This window comes from Pyxicephalus adspersus, chromosome 12 (genome assembly GCF_032062135.1).
Source record: "Pyxicephalus adspersus chromosome 12, UCB_Pads_2.0, whole genome shotgun sequence".
Taxonomy (NCBI): Eukaryota; Metazoa; Chordata; class Amphibia; order Anura; family Pyxicephalidae; genus Pyxicephalus; species Pyxicephalus adspersus.
The window spans coordinates 38,963,642-38,980,617 of NC_092869.1; the positions used below are offsets into that span (position 1 = coordinate 38,963,642).

The 16,976-nt window shown below is 42.3% G+C and overlaps 3 protein-coding genes across 4 annotated transcripts in view; 1 reads left to right on the forward strand and 2 right to left on the reverse strand.

Annotated features, from left to right (window-relative positions):
• Positions 1-16,976, reverse strand: part of LOC140342017 (cholesterol 24-hydroxylase-like) — a 42,775-nt gene that overhangs the window by 21,229 nt on the left and 4,570 nt on the right. Inside the window, exon 1 of one of the 2 annotated variants that reach the window (XM_072428008.1) lies at positions 1,562-1,883. The exons of the other annotated variant lie outside the window; for it this stretch is intronic. Coding sequence (XP_072284109.1) covers positions 1,562-1,692 — 131 coding nt within the window. The 5' untranslated portion in view covers positions 1,693-1,883. Of the gene's footprint in view, positions 1-1,561; positions 1,884-16,976 lie in introns of those variants that run through there. 2 annotated transcript variants of the gene reach the window in all.
• LOC140342019 (uncharacterized) lies at positions 2,136-6,316 on the forward strand. The gene is made up of 2 exons (XM_072428016.1): positions 2,136-2,840; positions 5,389-6,316. Exons 1-2 carry the CDS (start codon positions 2,177-2,179, stop codon positions 5,982-5,984), a joined length of 1,260 nt encoding a protein of 419 aa, XP_072284117.1. The 5' UTR covers positions 2,136-2,176; the 3' UTR covers positions 5,985-6,316.
• Positions 7,910-16,976, reverse strand: part of LOC140342020 (cholesterol 24-hydroxylase-like) — a 13,331-nt gene continuing 4,264 nt past the window's right edge. The window contains exons 5-14 of the mRNA XM_072428017.1: positions 16,553-16,691; positions 16,099-16,209; positions 15,629-15,785; positions 14,386-14,448; positions 13,343-13,415; positions 13,038-13,122; positions 11,132-11,242; positions 10,034-10,122; positions 9,214-9,280; positions 7,910-8,804 (exon numbers count right to left, since the gene is read on the reverse strand). Coding sequence (XP_072284118.1) covers positions 8,634-8,804; positions 9,214-9,280; positions 10,034-10,122; positions 11,132-11,242; positions 13,038-13,122; positions 13,343-13,415; positions 14,386-14,448; positions 15,629-15,785; positions 16,099-16,209; positions 16,553-16,691 — 1,066 coding nt within the window. The 3' untranslated portion in view covers positions 7,910-8,633. The remainder of the gene's footprint in view (positions 8,805-9,213; positions 9,281-10,033; positions 10,123-11,131; positions 11,243-13,037; positions 13,123-13,342; positions 13,416-14,385; positions 14,449-15,628; positions 15,786-16,098; positions 16,210-16,552; positions 16,692-16,976) is intronic.

The following is a 16,976-nucleotide window of genomic DNA, read 5'->3' on the forward strand; positions in this document are numbered from 1 at the left end:
GCCCGCTAACTGTTCCCGAGCCAGTGTAGTTGCGGCTGGGAGCCTGTTGGGTGAGGGGGAATATCTTGGAAGGGGTCATTGAAGGGTTAATCTCATGGACCGTTAAAAATTAAAACGTTTATACTGGTGCTTAAATGTTTAGTAAAGGTGCGGGAAATGTTTAAAGTGGGTATTGTTTTGTACTGATGTGGTTTATGGTAATAGCAATAAAATGGGCTGTTATGGCCAAATTTTATACCAAAGAAAATGTTGTCATGTGTTTTATTAAGGGGATTGCTTGGAGGGTTTCTGGTGAGCTGGATGGAAAAGATTAGAAGGCTTCATCTGCTCTTCCATTGTCAAGAAGGCCCGTAGCATAAAGAGAAGGGCCACATGACAAGGTGGGCAGTGAAGGCTGCAGCAGGGGTAGGGTTAATCTGTTTATTTATAAATTGATTGGAGGACAAGTGGGGTGTGATAGTGGTCCCAGGGGTGAGGTTAGAGGTCAGTTGAGGGGAAAAATCTTAAGCTGCCCTACCACCCTAATTTGNCATAGCAGCAATAGGCGGTTTGTTGGTTGGTCCATGAGAGCTAAAATTTCAGACAAGCAGGGGGGTGGGGAACCCATTACAGGTTGGAGTTCTTGATAAGAGGAGCCCCACATGGCACGGGGTTGTCGTGGTTGGCAAGTGAAGGCTGCAGCAGGGGTAGGGTTAATCTGTTTATTTATAAATTGATTGGAGGACAAGTGGGGTGTGATTGGTGGTCCCAGGGGTGAGGTTAGAGGTCAGTTGAGGGGAAAAATCTTAAGCTGCCCTACCACCCTAATTTGCAGATGGGGGGGGGGGTTGTTTTTGGGAGTCATAGCAGCAATGGGCGGTTTGTTGGTTGGTCTATGGGAGCTAAAAATGGGGTGTAATAGTGGTCCTAGGGGTGAGGTTAGAGGTCAGTTAAATAGGGGGGACAGGCTGAGGTTGAGGAGAAAAATCTTAAGGCGCCCTACCACCCTAACTTGCAGATGGGGGGTTGTTTTTAGGAGTCATTGCAGCAATGGGCGGTTTGTTGGTTGGTGTATGAGAGCTAATATTTCAGACAAGCAGGGGGAGAGTTCTTCGTAAGAGGAGCCCCACATGGCACGGGGTTGTCGTGGTGGGCAAGAGCTGAAGATGCCCGCTAGCTGTTGCTGAGCCGGTGTAGTTGCGGCTGGGAGCCTGTTGGGTGAGCGGGAATATCTTGCAAGGGGTCATTAAAGGGTAATCTCATGGACCCTTAAAAATAAAAAGTTTGGTGTTGAAATGTTTGGAAATGGTGCGGAAAATGTTTAAAGTGCGTATTGTTTTGTACTGTGTAATGTATTTTAAATGGTGGTTTATGGTTAAAGCAATAAATTAAGCTGCAATGGCCAAATGTTATACCAAAGAAAATGTTGTTGTGTGTTTTATTAAGGGGATTGGTTGGAGGGTTTTTGGTGAGCTGTATTTAAAAGATTAGAAGGCTTCATCTGCTCTTCCATTGCCATGACATTATCATGTTAGAACGTATTTACGTAGACTTCATATACATTGCTATGCGATTTTCTTACCTGTCTCTTGGGGGTCCAGGAATGTGATCATATTTCCTATGAATGTAGAAGATATATCCAGAGAATAGAATAAAAAACGCTGAAGCCAGGGCTAGCAGAAGACCGAAAACCGACGGCAGGAGGGCCCACATAGTCACCGAGAAAAATGCAGACAGATTGGGTTTACAGTAATACTTTAAAAGAGGGCAAAGGGACACCTTTTATACACAACAACAAACTCACTTCCCCGGAATCTGCCCAACCCCCTTCAGACTGGGGCCTGTGCAATAACAATGGCAGCGCATGACATTGTGAGAAAGTAACTTTCAGTGTAATTGCGTTTCTTGTATTATCAGCACAATACAAGTGTTGTTCAGTGTGCTGCGTGACTGATAAGACAGAAGCCCTTCTACATATGTTGGTAAAGACAGCCATACACAGGGCCTAAACAAAACATATGAAAAGCATGTGTGGCCTGCAGCAGGGGCCTAAGCCTGCATAATGGAAAGTGCAGGTGGTGTAAGGGTTAATGTGAATGGAGGAGATAGGGGTGGTCTGAAGTGAGGAGGGAGGAGAATAGAGGGATTAAGTAGAAGGTCCATAGGGACAGTTTCTTTGTAGGCAGGAGGTCACATCATGGACTCTTTTGACATCCTGATTAAACAGCTCAGGGCTGCAGCGGCCTCACAGGGTAAGGCCTGGTTGCAGGATAGGCCTCCGGAGCACCTGAGCCCAGAACCATTCGCCGGAGCTCAGGACCATATTGGGAGCCCCCAAAGGGACCCTCCTAACTTGCAGGCTGGGCAAAACATGGTCCATGCCGGGCAGAGGTTAGGGAGGAATCCTGTTCGCCGGAGGAGCTCTGGAGAGGAGGCTGCGGCTGCCAGGGAGCGCAGTCCCCTTTCTCCAGGTGAGGCCCGGAGAGGGGAGGCTTCACCTGAAGCTGGGCTCTCGCGTTCTGCAGGGACCAGGCACAGAACTACCAGGAGGGAGGCTGTGGCCACCAGGGGGCGCAGCCCCCATGCTGCTGAGGTTTGGGGGTCGCATGGTGAGGCCTCATCTGAAGCTGGGGCCTCGCATAGTGTGGGGCCCTGGCTAGAGCATGGGACAGCCGGCCCGGTCCAGGGTGGGGCCACGGAGGCTCCTTGGTCTGGAGGGGCTCGAGCGGTGGGGACACCCGGATGCAATGCAGATGCGGCTCAATCCCCAGGAATTCCCCAATTGGAACACTCCTCATCAGATGAAGAGGATACAGAGATGGCCCAGGAGGCAATTGAGTACGTGGACGTGGTTCTGCCAGGTAGGTCCTGGGGAAAAGGGGCATTGTGCCAACACATGGGATGGGGCATTGTGCCAACACATGGGATGGGGCATTGTGCCAACACATATGGATGCTGTGGAGGGGGGCATGGGGGTGGGGGGCTTGAAGTAGGTCAGTGAAGGATTAAAGTGCGGCTCGTGTAGGGGGCTGCACGAGGTGGTAAGGTCCTTGAAACAGGAGGGGAGAAGGGGTGGGATCGGTGCTAAGGAGGTAAGTTTTAATTGTGGTCTGCCAGGTTTAGGAGGGGCAGAGTGCAAAGGGGGTCTGAGTTTTCTGTTGGGAGGAGGGGGTTGCGGGCAGTGTGCCAACAGGTACAAGGTGGCGACGGCGGACAGCGTGGGAGATGCAACAAGATGGGACGTTTACGTCTTCTTCGAGGGACCCCTTGAAGCCCACCTGAAGGAAGATGTTCGAGAGCGCATTTTAAAAGGTGACTGTGGATATTTTTTCTCTTTGGAGCATTTCAATGTGGATTGGCCTGTGGGAGATGGGCGCAGGGAAGACGGCAGATATCGCCTAATTCCTTCCACCTTTTTTAATTGTTTGCAGGCATTTAGCATTGTGGTGTTCTTGGGTGTGCATCAGCCAGTGCTGATAGCTATTTTGCTATTTAGATACCCTTAGGGAGGCGTACAGGCTCCATGGGGCACAGCATGGCTGCAGTACAACAAACAATTTTGTCTGCGGAAGGCAGTGTGGCCGACATTGAGGTAAATGCGGATTTGGATGTGGATTATGTCTGTGGGGAGGTCTGGTGGCACACATTTTTTTTTCAGGGGGGCAGTGGGTAACAGGTGGTTGGGTCGCTGGCCAGAAATTAAAAAGCAGTGTGCTGGTTGTAGGGCATGTGTAAGTTCGGTGGAAGCTGCTGCTTCCGCCATGAGTGTTCTGGATGTGGAGGTAGTCATGGGCTTAGCAGGTGTTTCAAGCATGGCGCAGGTAGGAGTGGTGATGGCAGTGGAAAAGGGAATGACTCCGGTGACCATCGCAAGGATGTGCCTCTTCCCAAGTAAGTATCCTGACTGGGCAGCGGTCTGGGTGCTTGGGGAAGGGTTTTCAGAGGGGTTTGGTGGTTTCTCCTTTGGGCTTGGTTCCCAAAAAGGAGCCGTAAGTTTCAAGTGATCCATCATTTATCTTTCCCCCCGGGGGGTTCTGTGAATAATGGCATTGATCAGAAATTGTGCACAGTGGCATAAACATTCCTGAATGCTGCTCTAAAGTGGGTGCGGCGCTGTGGAAGAGGGGCTTTGAATGGCCAAGGTGGACATTGAAGCCGCCTTTCGGTTGTTGCCAGTGCACCCGGAATGCATACGTTTGTTGGGTTGTACGTGGCTGAGGAAGTATTTTGTGGACAGGTGCCTGCTCATGGGATGCTCTATCTCTTGCATATTATTTGAGAGGTTCATCACCTTTTTTAGAGTGGGGGGGGATTCGGTAATCCATTATTTAGATGACTTCCTTTTGATTGGGCCGCCAGACAGTTTGGTTTGTAGAGTTTTGTTGGGGACGCTGCAGCATGTGGCTGATTGTTTTAGGGTTCCGCTGGCGCCCAGGGTTGACGAATACATTTTTGAGGGTAGAGTTGGATGAAGCTATGGAGAGTAGGTTGCCTTAGGACAAGTAGGTGGCTTTGTGGGCGGAGGAAGTTGGGGCTTGTGGCCAGAGAAATATGCGCTTGAAGGAAGTTCAGTCTTTGCTAGGAAAACTGAACTTTGGGCGCAGGGTGGTGCGGATGGGTAGAATGGCAGCCATGACAGCCGGGGTGAAGTTGCAGTCTCATTTTCTGCGCTTGTCTAAAGAAGTTAGGAAAGATTTGCAAGTGTGGAGGATTTTTTTTGGAGCCATTCAATGGTCATTTGGTTAGGGGGGGCCGGTTGCCACCATGGATTTGGAGTTGTACACAGATGCTGCGGGCTCTACTGGCTTCAGGACATATTTTCAGGGTAAGTGGTGTGTTGGGGTGTGACCTCAGGAATGGGTAGCAGCTAAGTTGGTAAAGGACTTGGTGGTGCTGGAGCTGTTCCCTATAGTTATGGAGTTGTCGGGGAAGGCATTGGCAAATAAGAAGGTGAAGTTTCACCGGATAAGGTGAGTTTGGTCATTCAGAAGTCAAAGACCGATCAGTTGGGAAAAGGTTTTCATGTGTGGCCTTTTAGGATGGTGGGGTCTCCTGGCTGCCTGGTTACGGTGGTGAGGGACGTTTTCAGGGGAAGGCCTATGGTAGAGGGTCCTTTTTCCCATTTTCAGTTCATACCGGTTTTTAAAAACTGTTTGGTGAGCATGAGGAAGTATCTAAGTGGTTACTCGTCACATTCATTTCGGATTGCGGCAGCCACTGAGGCAGCTAGATTTGGGTTAGGGGAACAGGTGATTCGGCAGATTGGGCGGTGGGAATCAAGAGGGTTCCAGTTATACATTCAGCCTTATCTGTGAGGGGGTGTTTTAATTATGGGCTATTGTAGTGTCATTGGTTGGGTGGGGGTACTGTTGGGTTGGTTTTTAGTTATCTGTTTGTGTTTTGTTCCAGGTGTGCGGCCCTGCTTGATTTTGATAGTGGGGCATTCGTATGTTTGCTGGGGCGACAGGAAAGCTGAGGTTTGGCCAGAAGGAGAGCAGCTGGGCTTATCCACAGCCGAGGCTACAGTACGATGGCTTGGAGTTCCCGGGATGTTATGGAGCAGGGTGATGCCGGAAATCCGAAGATTGGCAGCGTCGGATCGTCCTCCGGATGTGGTGGTATTCCATGCCGGGGGTGACGACATGGGTCTTAGAGCTATGCGGGAGCTGATCAGGGATGTCAAGATTGATTTCTTAAGGTTAAAAACGGAATTCCCGGGGTTGGTCATAGGTTGGTCGGATATTGTGGCCAGAACTAATTGGAGGGGGGCACGTTCTGTAGAAAAGATAAACAAGGCAAGGATTAAGGTTAATAAGGAGGTGGGCAGGTTTGTGGTCCGAAATGGGGGGATTGTTATACGTCATAGAGAATTGGAGGAGGAGACAAGGAAATACCTGTGCAGAGATGGTGTGCACCTCAATGCCATAGGCACAGACAAGTGGTTTTTGGGGTTGCAGGATGGTGTACAGCGAGCCCTCTGCCTGTGGAGGGGCACACAGGCATGAGGTATCCCTTCTGGGCGCTGTGACGGTTGGGGTATAGGATGGTAAGAGTCCTATTGGTCAAATTTGGAAGGGCAACCCAGTGGGTTAGTGGAGCGGACTTTACCTTTTCCTAGACCTGCAGCCTGATTGTTTCAATTGGGGTTTGGTTTATAGGTTTATTCTTATATTTGGTTGAAGAAAGTTTTATATGTTCAAGTATTGTTTCGATCTTTCTAATAATGGTATGTTGATTTGTTAGGTTATGTTAATGCATGTTTTTTAAACAATGTTGTTAATGTGTTTTTATTATTGTTAAATAAACTGCTGCTTGTCAGCCATTTTAGGTCCAAGAAGGTGTTGGGTGTTTTTGGGGGGAATGGTTGCTAAGTAAATGGGGGGGGTTGGGGAAGAGTAATTTGGGGGAAGTGTTTATAAGGGGTGAAGATCCAAACTACCCTAGTCATGTGCATGGTGTGCTGACTGATGTGATGGCAAATATTTTCGCACCTAAAATGTAAATCTTTCAGCCATGTATGTATGTAAGTATTTATATTTCAGTACAATCATCCAACTATCTCTATGTTACCCTTCTGCAAAAAAACATACTTACCTGCTTGTTTGCAGTCTCTTTAGTAAAGTACACTGAGCTGCGCAGCTCATCATGTGATACCAGGTATCCTTGTTTTCCCCCCTGAAGGGCCACTATTAGAACTTTGTCCCCTACCCCCCATCCTGATGTCTTAAAGTTCCAGATAATGTTGGTCATATAGAAAAGTTACAATAGGAATTGATTTTGACTCAGATCAGTGATATTCTGTTCTGGCGTTTCAATACCTGTCACAGGTATAGTAGGGCAAATCGAGGGCAGGACATAGACAAGTATAGTAGCCCACCAGACGATATCTGAGCTGTTCTATACTTTAAAATTCATAAGTATTGGATGCATCATTACAAAAATACAAATCTGAATCCAGACAGATTCGATCCGAGTCAGAACTTTTATGTACTGTGCACCTCTAGTCCCATCAAAGTGCCTGGGGCAAACATTAAAGGAGTCAGGTGGGGGCTTTTGGGTTTGGCATAGCAAGCAAGGGAGTCGGGTACAAGTAAAGGGTCTGGAATAGCCAGGAATGGAAACAGGTGGAAATCAAGGGCCAGGGACCTAACTCCCTTGCTAGCTAACCAAACCCTACACTTGGGGCTGGCTCTTTTTATGGCTAGACCAGACCATCTTTAAGAACCAGAACTGCAGTGCAATCACTAATTAGCTGGCAAGATGCCAACCGCTAGGTGATACTCAAGATTGCCACAGGTCTGAGCCTACCTTTGTAAAGCAAACTTACACCCTGGTAGAGCAGTGCTATCCTGTGGGCAACACATAGCTAACTATCTGACCTTTAGTGAACTTTTAGGGACGCTGCAGTCTGTCAATTCTCCTCAGACGTAGGAAAAAATACAAAAATATACCTCTTACCTGCCAAAAATCACAGCTATATTTCTCTGCACCAAGCCCGGACTGAGCTGCTGTGTAATGTCATCCCTCCGGCCAGGAAGAGAAAACATTGCATAGACTTTGCTAGGTAGCTGCAGGGCCCTGTAAACAGTCCCCTTGTATCTCCCTATTGCCAGTCCTGATTACATAAAGAAATTGATATGTGCAGAGAAACAGGACTTTAATGGCAAATATAAAACTCCTAAAACATTTTATTGGTACGTCATATTAAAAAGTAAAGTAGGAGACAATTACAATGTGTATTGTAATATAGGGACACAGTGGTTCCCATTCTGGGGCACGGCAAAAATGTCTCTTACCTTACTTTTTAAAATGATGTACCGATAAAATGTTTTAAGAGATTTATATATGCCGTTAAATCCCATTTCTGTACACATCAATTTGGTCTATATTTGGCATGTGGGCATTTAATGCAATATATTGAATGTTCGCCAACCAGTGAACCCTTTATTTATATGTACTGATAACATGAAGGGCTGGTACACAGCTTTGTGATTAGGATCATTACAATAACATGGATGATTACACATAACAAAACAATTCCATTTGTTTCATATGGAACCCTAATTTATGGAGGCAATACAGCTCGACATGCAGTCATACACTGCCATGCACTATTGTGGGCTAATTTGCTTTAAATGCAACATGTCCATTTTATGGTCCAGCCCATTGTATGGTGCCTTTAGGCTTTTTAAACAAGGTTAATATTTGTGCTTTAAAGCTTCACAAAGGTATGGGAAATGTTTTTTTCAGTCCTTCCTGTAGTTTTAGATGTTTGTTTAACATGATAGGTGTTAAATGACCAATCACAAGTATATCTGCCTACTTTTGTAAATATTTCACCATTATCCTAAAACAAAAAAAATGCAGCATTTATGTGTAATACTTTACAGAGGGCAAATTTATGTATCATTATTTCTACAGATATATATATATATATATATATATATATATATATATATATATATATATATTAATATATCTACAAAATATAAATACATTTATTTCCTAGCATTTTTACAATTGAACAGGTCATGTCCTCTTCAAATACAGGATGTTGTCAGTCTTCAAGGGAAATGAGGTCCATTTATAAAACAGTTAATCTGACATTGACATTTTCACTGGTGGAACCACTTCTACACCCCATTGGGTGTCATTTAGGAAAGACTCCGGAAGTCCATTCTGGAGTCTATTCGGGGCCTAAGTCTACAAATTGCCCCACCCATGGGTCGTAGAGATCCTGTGTCATAAATTTTGAAGGTTTGACCTTCTACCAGCTCAAATTCGAACCTCTGTAGGAGCTTGGCCATCACCACCTTTGCTTCCATCTGTACAGAGAGAAGCAGATAATGGGTTATACCGTTTATTTTTTCCACATTGACATTGTATTTACAAAACATGCAGCACCTGGCTTCCAATAGTTACATCGATATTTTTCTGATTTTCTATAGGAATGGCTTCCAATATTTACATTATTATATTCGTGATTTTCCATAGAAATGGCTTCCAATGGTAACATCAATATATTTCTGATTTTCCATTGATATTATTATTATTATTAAACAGGATTTATATAGCGCCAACATATTACGCAGCGCTGTACATTAAATAGGGATTGCAAATGACAGACTAATACAGACAGTGATACAGGAGGAGAGGACCCTGCCCCGAAGAGCTTACAAGATATGGCTTCTAATATTTTGCCACATCGATATGTAAAAAACTTAATAAACCTACCTGTGCAAAGACTTGTCCAATGCAGGAACGTGGCCCAAGAGAAAACGGGAAATAGGAAAAATATGGTCTGTATGGGATAAGAAAAATGACTCAGTCCTTGTGCCAGCTAAAACATTATAAAACTACAGGCTATTATAATAGAATCAATGTATACTACTCTAATGGTGAATATGCATTGGAAAATGTTTGTATTAAAATTTCATGTATCTTTACTGGGTAATAGACCGTAACATTCTCATATTTTTTTTTTACATTTCATGTAGTCTAATAGCTTAGTAGTATCTGCTTCAGGTACCCCTATGAATAAACCAGGGCTCGGATTCAGTGTTTTGTAGAAACCTTTCATTCAGATACAATGCAGAGCAGAGCTTACAATAAGTAAGTGTGTCCTAAACAACATCTTTATCTTGGTAGCATTTATCTGGTGCTAAAAAATGTGCCAGGTGTTGCTTGCTTGCATAGGGTTTTTTGCTTGCCCAATCTTTAAAAAAAGGCAAACCTTTAGCAGCCATGCCACTGTTTCTTCAAGATGAGCACAGACTACAGAATAATATTTTAGGTGCCCATTGAGAGAGCATTCAGTTTACTTGTGAACCTTTTGCTAGTCACTGACTCTGGATAAAGACAAAGGAAACATTTTATTCTCCTAGCTGTTCCAAAAAGCTAAAAGGCTGATTGATTCTTTTTAATTCCTAACACCAGGCAACAATGATATATAAAACCTTTGTATAATATAAATGACTGATATGTCAGATCATTTACTTATGATATGTCAGATCATTTACTTATGAGAACTATAAGAAAATGAAATGACACTTACTTGGGAGCATCAGGGTGGAATCGATCTGGGTTAAAGACAAGGGGATCTGGGTAAAACTCCTCCATCCTTCCCATGACATATGAATTGAACTGTGCAAAGAATACATAAGATAAAGAATTATTTAATATAATTATTTCTGAACTTGTATTCACTCTTCCTAGTTCTTGTGATGCCAATACAGGGGCTGCAAAAATTCAACCTTGGGCAGCACGGTGGCTCAGTGGTTAGCACTCAGTCTTTGCAGCACTAGGATCCAAGTTTTGAGTTTTGGCCAGGACACTATCTGCATTGAGTTTGCAGGTTCTCCTCGTGTTTGTGTGGGTTTCCTCCCACATTCCAAAAACATGCAGTTACGGTAATTGGCTTCCCCCAAAATTGTCCTTAGACTACATTAATGACATATGACTATGGTAGCGACATTAGATTGTGAGTCCCTTTGAGGGACAGGTGGTGACATGACTATGGACTCGTACAGCGCTGTGTAATATGTCGGTGCTATATAAATACTGTAATAATAATAATATCCTTGGGAGATTGTAAACCCTCGAAATAAGCTTCTCCTATTGGTTCACTTTTGGATGGAACTAAATTGATTATTGAATTTTCTTTATCCCAGTTTTAAACGTTCCCTCACAGCAGTAAAACCCCTCAGGAATTCTAACCCTTCCCTAAACTATCAAACATTTAAAACATTCCTATACATACTATTTACCTCTTCCAAATTCTGGATTCTCAACAACAACCACAATCCAACAATTACACAAAACCGTATGAAAACTCTATTGCCATCAGTAATTTGTCTAATTGTGTTTAATACTATGGGCCTGATTATGAAAGCTCTCCAAGGCTGGGGAGGATACACTTTCATCAGTGAATCTGTGTGGTCCGACAAACCTGGAATGGATTCCCTAAAAGTCATTTGCTATTTGTGAACAAATGTTTTCAATCCTGGACCAGATCCATTCCAGGTTTGCTGGATCACCGAGCTTCACTGATTAAAGTATATCCTCCCCAGCTTTGGAGAGCTTTATAATAAATCAGGGACTATATGTAGACATCTAAACATTGCTTGATTGACTGTGATAGTCTTCATCTTACCATCAGGGACGATCCAGCAGGAATTCGCAAACCTCCTATAACAGTTTCCTTTTCTATTGCACGTGATGTACCTGGAGCAGGGGAGTAGAGCCTTAAGCTTTCCTTCAACACCTAAAAAAGTTGTATATTTAATTCAAAATTTGTCTTTCAAGTAATTCTGAACAATAGCAATATCAGTTTGTATACCGGTATCTTGCCGCTTGTGTAAGCTTTGAATTACTGTAAAAATATATATTTAATTGTAAGATTAACCGCCACATCTCTGCTGATTAGCACATTGTTTCTCCTCCAGAAATTCCTGAGAGTTTCTCTGGGTTTATGACTCCCAGCTCTCCTTAACTGACACTGATTATCTTTTTAGCTATCTGTAAGGGTGACATTCTTCCCAATGGCAAACAATGTAAGAGGTATTCTTCCTACTGTTCCCCACACTAATATACTGTGAGCTGTGGATATAGAATCTATAGCAGGGGTTCCCTGAAAGTTATTTCTCCTCCCTTATTGTGTGTTACTTCCCCCACCTCCTAGATTGTAAGCTCTTCGGGGCAGGGTCCTCTCCTCCTCCAGTGTCACTGTCTGTATATGTCTGTCACTTGCAACCCCTATTTAATGTACAGCGCTGCAAAATTTGTTGGCGCTATATAAATCCTGTTTTTAATTAATAATAATATTATTAATAATAATAATAATAATAATAATAATAATAAAGGGTTTCCCTATGTTAAAAAGCCCAAGAAATACTGCATACAAAAAAATAACCAATACAAAAAAAAATGCATCCTTGATTATCATCCAAGTGTCTTGATGATCTGTTCTTTACCGGTTTCCTCCTTTGAAACCCATCAAATTTGTTTGTATATGGGTAATGCAATTTATGATATGGAGATTAACTATTTCATCCATTTTTGAACTTGTGAAGAAATTCTTTATACTTACTTTGATTGTTAATTGATATAAAGTTAGGTCAATAAATATTTGGACAGAGACCACTTTTTTTCTAATTTTGGTTCTGTACATTACCACGATTAATTTTAAATGAAACAACTGAAGTTCAACTGCAGACTTTCAGCTTTAATTCAGTGGGTTGAACAAAAAGATTGCATAAAAATGTGAGGAACTATAACCTCTTTCTTACAGAACCACTTCATTTTAGGGGCTCAAAAGTAATTGGACAATTTAAAAAGCTGAAAATAAAATGTTGATTTCTAATACTTGGTTGAAATCCCTTTGCTGGCAATGACAGCCTGTAGTGTTGAACTCATGGACATCTCCAGATGTTGGGTTTCCTCCTTTTTAATCCTCTGCCTTTACTACAGCGGCTTTCAGCTGCTGTTTGCTTGTGGGCCTTTCTGTCAGAAGATTAGTCTCCAACAAGTGAAATGCATGCTCAATTGGGTTCAGATATGGTGACTGACTTGGCCATTCAAGAATATTCCACTTTGCTTTGCTTTCTTTGCAACCCACTGAATTAAAGCTGAAAGTCTGCAGTTCAATTGCATCTGAGTTGTTTTTATTTAAAATTTATTGTGGTAATGTACAGAACCAAAATTAGAAAAAGTTGTCTCTGTCCAAATATTTATAGACCTAACTGTACATGGTACGCTTTATAGGAGGACCTGTTTAGCATGTCTTTAAGATATTTTATTGTAATGGTGCCTTCAGCTCTTCTCGTCCTGATTTATTAAAGCTCTGGATAATTTAGACAATCATAAGTGACCCTGGGTTTGCTGGATCACCCAGGATAGTTTATTTTCTCCAGTCTTGGCAGCTTTAATAAAGCGGGTGCCCTGTGTCTTGCTCCAAAGTTACAATACTGTCGTCTGATCACTGGTTAAGGAGACTGAAGAAATGCCTTCTCTTTCATGTAACAGACTTGTAGACTAAAATGTACGGTAATTGCATTTACCTGGGACAAATATTGTAGTTTTCCAAGATCATCATACTCAAGGTCTCTTCTGGAACCAATAACCTCATCCACTTCTTCCTGGGCCCTGAAATGGTAACCAGGTTTGTTGATTCATGTGTAAAATATTAAAGAAGGTTGTTTATATTAGCTAAGCTGAATTTATTGTGTCGGTTCAATAGTAAATATATGATAATAGTAGGACACAGTGCAAAACATTAAACATGGAATAAATGTACATAACATTTATCTCTATTATTATAGATGTACATATCTGTAAAGCATCATGTTCCAATTTTATGTCTTACTTTTTCAGTATGTCCGGGTTCCGTGCCAGTTCTATCACTGTAAATGCCAACTGGTTGGCTGTTGTCTCTTGCCCTGAAAAAGACACAGATCTGTTTAAGGAGCCACATAAACAAGCAAGAGCTGGAAATGACTTAAAATTTTCAGTGCAATAGAAACTTGAGTAGAACTGAAAGTTGCTTATGGAAATGTAATTTCTTGCTGAAGGTGAAAAATAAAATCTGATTGTTTTATATAGGATGTACAAAATTACAAAATTTGCATTGCTCTAGTTTTGCTAATTCTTGCACCCCCCCCATCCCGAAACAAACAAAAAAAAAAGTAATGAGGGAGGAAATATGACTGGCTGCTGTGTGAGCACTTTCACATAAACACATGTACCTGGGAAATTAAATTTCCGAAGCAAGCAGAAGGTTTGCCTTGAAAGGTCTTGTAGCCTGCTGCTTTACCCATAAGATTAATAATATTATTAATATTAATAAAATTATTAATAACAATAATAAACAGGATTTATATAGCACTGACATATTACGCAGCGCTGTACATTAAACAGGGGTTGCAAATGACAAACAGATACAGACAGTGACACAGGAGGAGAGGATCCTGCGCAGAAGAGCTTACAATCTAAGAAATACAAATGCTTTAAAAATGTAATTTGTACACAAATAGTTTACTCCTCTCCAAAAAAAAAGACTTTTACTACTTTCTGAATACCAAACTGTCATAGAAGTGTAGTGAATGTTTTGTAAACTGCTTCTCTGGCATTTTTTGTGCTTCACATGTTGTACCAAGTTGGACCATTTCAATGTTGAATGATCAATATATTTTTAATAGATCTTGATGATTTGTTCTAAAAAAAATTTTATTTATACTTTATATCCTGAAGTGCATGTTTCCTCCTAAAATCCCCCATTACACAATCTTGCTTACAGTATCAATATACACAGTTATCGTGTGTAGATCAGAAAACAGGTGATACTACTATGTGTCTAAATGTTATTTTCATATAAATTTTCATTTTATTTTAATAACTTTGGTGACAAACCTGCGATGAAGAAAGTGACAAAATTATCCAGCAAATCCTCCATATCACACTCATCCTCCTGGGCTGTGAAGAGAGAGAAGATAAAAAAAAAGGAAAAATGTTTATCCACGGTTGTGTAAGTAACAACAAGATCAGTGAATTTGCGTGATTATTATTCCAGGTAAGACCTGCTTATGTTTTCCATCATGACCCATAACAACACCAAAGAATGAACAGGGGCATGAATGACTTTTGGTAGGAGAAGCTTATCTGGTCGGTGATCCTGTGCTGTGCACCATCGCAGTATATCACGGCCCTGTTTGTTCTTTCCGGTGGCGTCGCTTGGCCGCAGAAAAGGGGATCACAGAATTAGTTGGCTGCCTTCTGCTCAGCAGTTTTAAAGCATTTAGTAGCATTTACCTTGGCTGATCTGGTGATGGTTTGATTGTCTGTTGGATTAACAGTATATTGTTACTGTTGTTGACCCTGTATTGTTTGTTGCCTGGACTGACCCTTGACTGTGACCCAAACTCTTCTTTGTCTTCTACCCTTTGGATACCTTGTTTAGTCTACTGATTACCTTTGTGTGACCCCAGGCTCTGTGTTTCTAGCCTTGCCTCTGCTGTACTCCATCATCTTTGGATCATCTGGTTACTGACCCTGGAATATCAGACCTCCCATTGGGTCCTCTGTCCTGGTCTTGTGAGCTCCTGGTCCTTCATCAGTCCTTTTTTAGATGCCAGCCTTTGTGCATAAAAGTACTGGGAGCAACCATATGCTGAGATGGTGCCACCAGACTCCTGAGGCTAAGCGGGGGCTAGCTACCGGTTAAGAGTTTCATTGGGGGATTGGCGTCTGGTGAGCACCGGCACTGGACCAGGGCCTTACACCTTCAAAACAGCCCTAATGCTTTTGTGTGGAGATGATCTTGCTATTTATGTCCCAGTTGTCCAACTCCAGTCCTTAAGGGCCACATGCAGGCCAGGATTACTACATACACAGAATAATTTTCTGGCTCTTTGCATTTTACTTACCTACTATTTACCTGCCTCATTGTTCTGTTGAACTGTCAAAAAAACTAAGCTGTGCAATCTTGGCTTCTCCTGCACTTGCCGGGACTAAATAAACTCCCGCACACCTGCGTGGCAGTAACTTTATCCCAGCCCAGCCAACCAAGATGGCTAAATGTCGAAAGAGGGAAGAGAAGAAGGAAGAAGAGTGTGGGGTATGTAGCTGGGTGTATAGTAAGGCTCTTTTGCCCTACCTGCTCCCTTGAGGATCTGTGTGAGTATATCAACTGGAATGTCCTCTCCGTCTTCAATTGCCTTTCTACGCCTCTCAATACATTCTCTCCCAGTTCTCCTAAGAAGTCTGACGCTTTCTTGTATATCTTTAATATACTTTTGCTTTTTTAAAGAAAACTAGAAAGGAATACATACAGTTATAAACTTTTTGTAATGTTTTGATGACCCCAAGATTAGTAAATAACAAGATGTTACCTAAAATACATACCAACAAAACATAACCTGGGGTCATTGGGCAATGGCATTGCATACTGTAGAGTGGAGCAGCATTATGAACTGGGGATGAGGAAAGCTCTTGTGGTCCTACTACATTCAACCCAAATATATAAGATATATTGAATATATATGGATTACATTATACTATCTATAATATCTATTTAGGGGCTCACATTCCAAGACAGATTGGAAAACTCATCAACCAAATCCTCACCCTGATAAAAGGGTTTCTCATTTCCACTAATCCTCTCATAGCGAGGGATATGGCCCGAGGAAACGGAGTCTGGTCATCATCAATAGAATTCAGGTCCATCCCAAAGGCTACCTAGAAAACAAAAAAATACAAATAAATTAGCAAGTTAAAGTTTATTCAGGCATTACTAATCTTAAACCTCCACCTGACCCTCTAGACAAGCCTTTCTCAATCTCTGAGGAATTTTCAGTTCTCAGGGAACCCCTGCTAGAACTCTTAGATTAGTGGCCAGTGGAAAGATTGTCATCCTTACAGTGGGGAATAGAATAGCACCCTTATAACATCATTAGAGTCATGCAGCTGGCTCCAACAAGTGGTGTTGGCCCCAGAACTATTCAAAAATCAATAAATGGAAGGCAGATCATACCCAGTTCGAAGAACTAGAAACCTTTTGGAAGAACCCCAGGGAAAATACCTTTGAGATGACATCCAGAGTGACTCTGCACAGCAGATCATGCATTCCAACCTCAGTTTTTCCATCAGCCTTTTCCAAAAGTTTCTCCATTAGGTACTCAGCTTTCTCATTGAAGGGCCCCATGAGTCCAGTTAGGTATCTGTGTGATCAATACATTCCAGGTCACATGGACACACTGCTTATCCAGCAACATTCTCAGTACAATAAACATCTTTCAGTGCAAGTATAGGTAATCCCCAGGTTACTTATGAGATAAAGACTATAGATTTGTTTCTAAGATGAATTTGTATTTAAGTCGAACAGGTACATTATTTTAATAAATGCAATTAGGACAGATGTTTGTCTCAACATATTATTAGGCAGCGTGGTATCAGTTACTGTATAAAATCCTCACTGTGAGTTAATCACAGACAAAGTAAAAAAA

Excerpts from the sequence above, each read along its gene's own strand:
- LOC140342019 (XM_072428016.1), top strand. The coding sequence starts at position 2,177 with ATGGACTCTTTTGACATCCTGATTAAACAGCTCAGGGCTGCAGCGGCC. Across the intron at positions 2,841-5,388 it reads CGTGGACGTGGTTCTGCCAG|GTGTGCGGCCCTGCTTGATT; the intron begins GTAGGTCCTGGG and ends GTTTTGTTCCAG.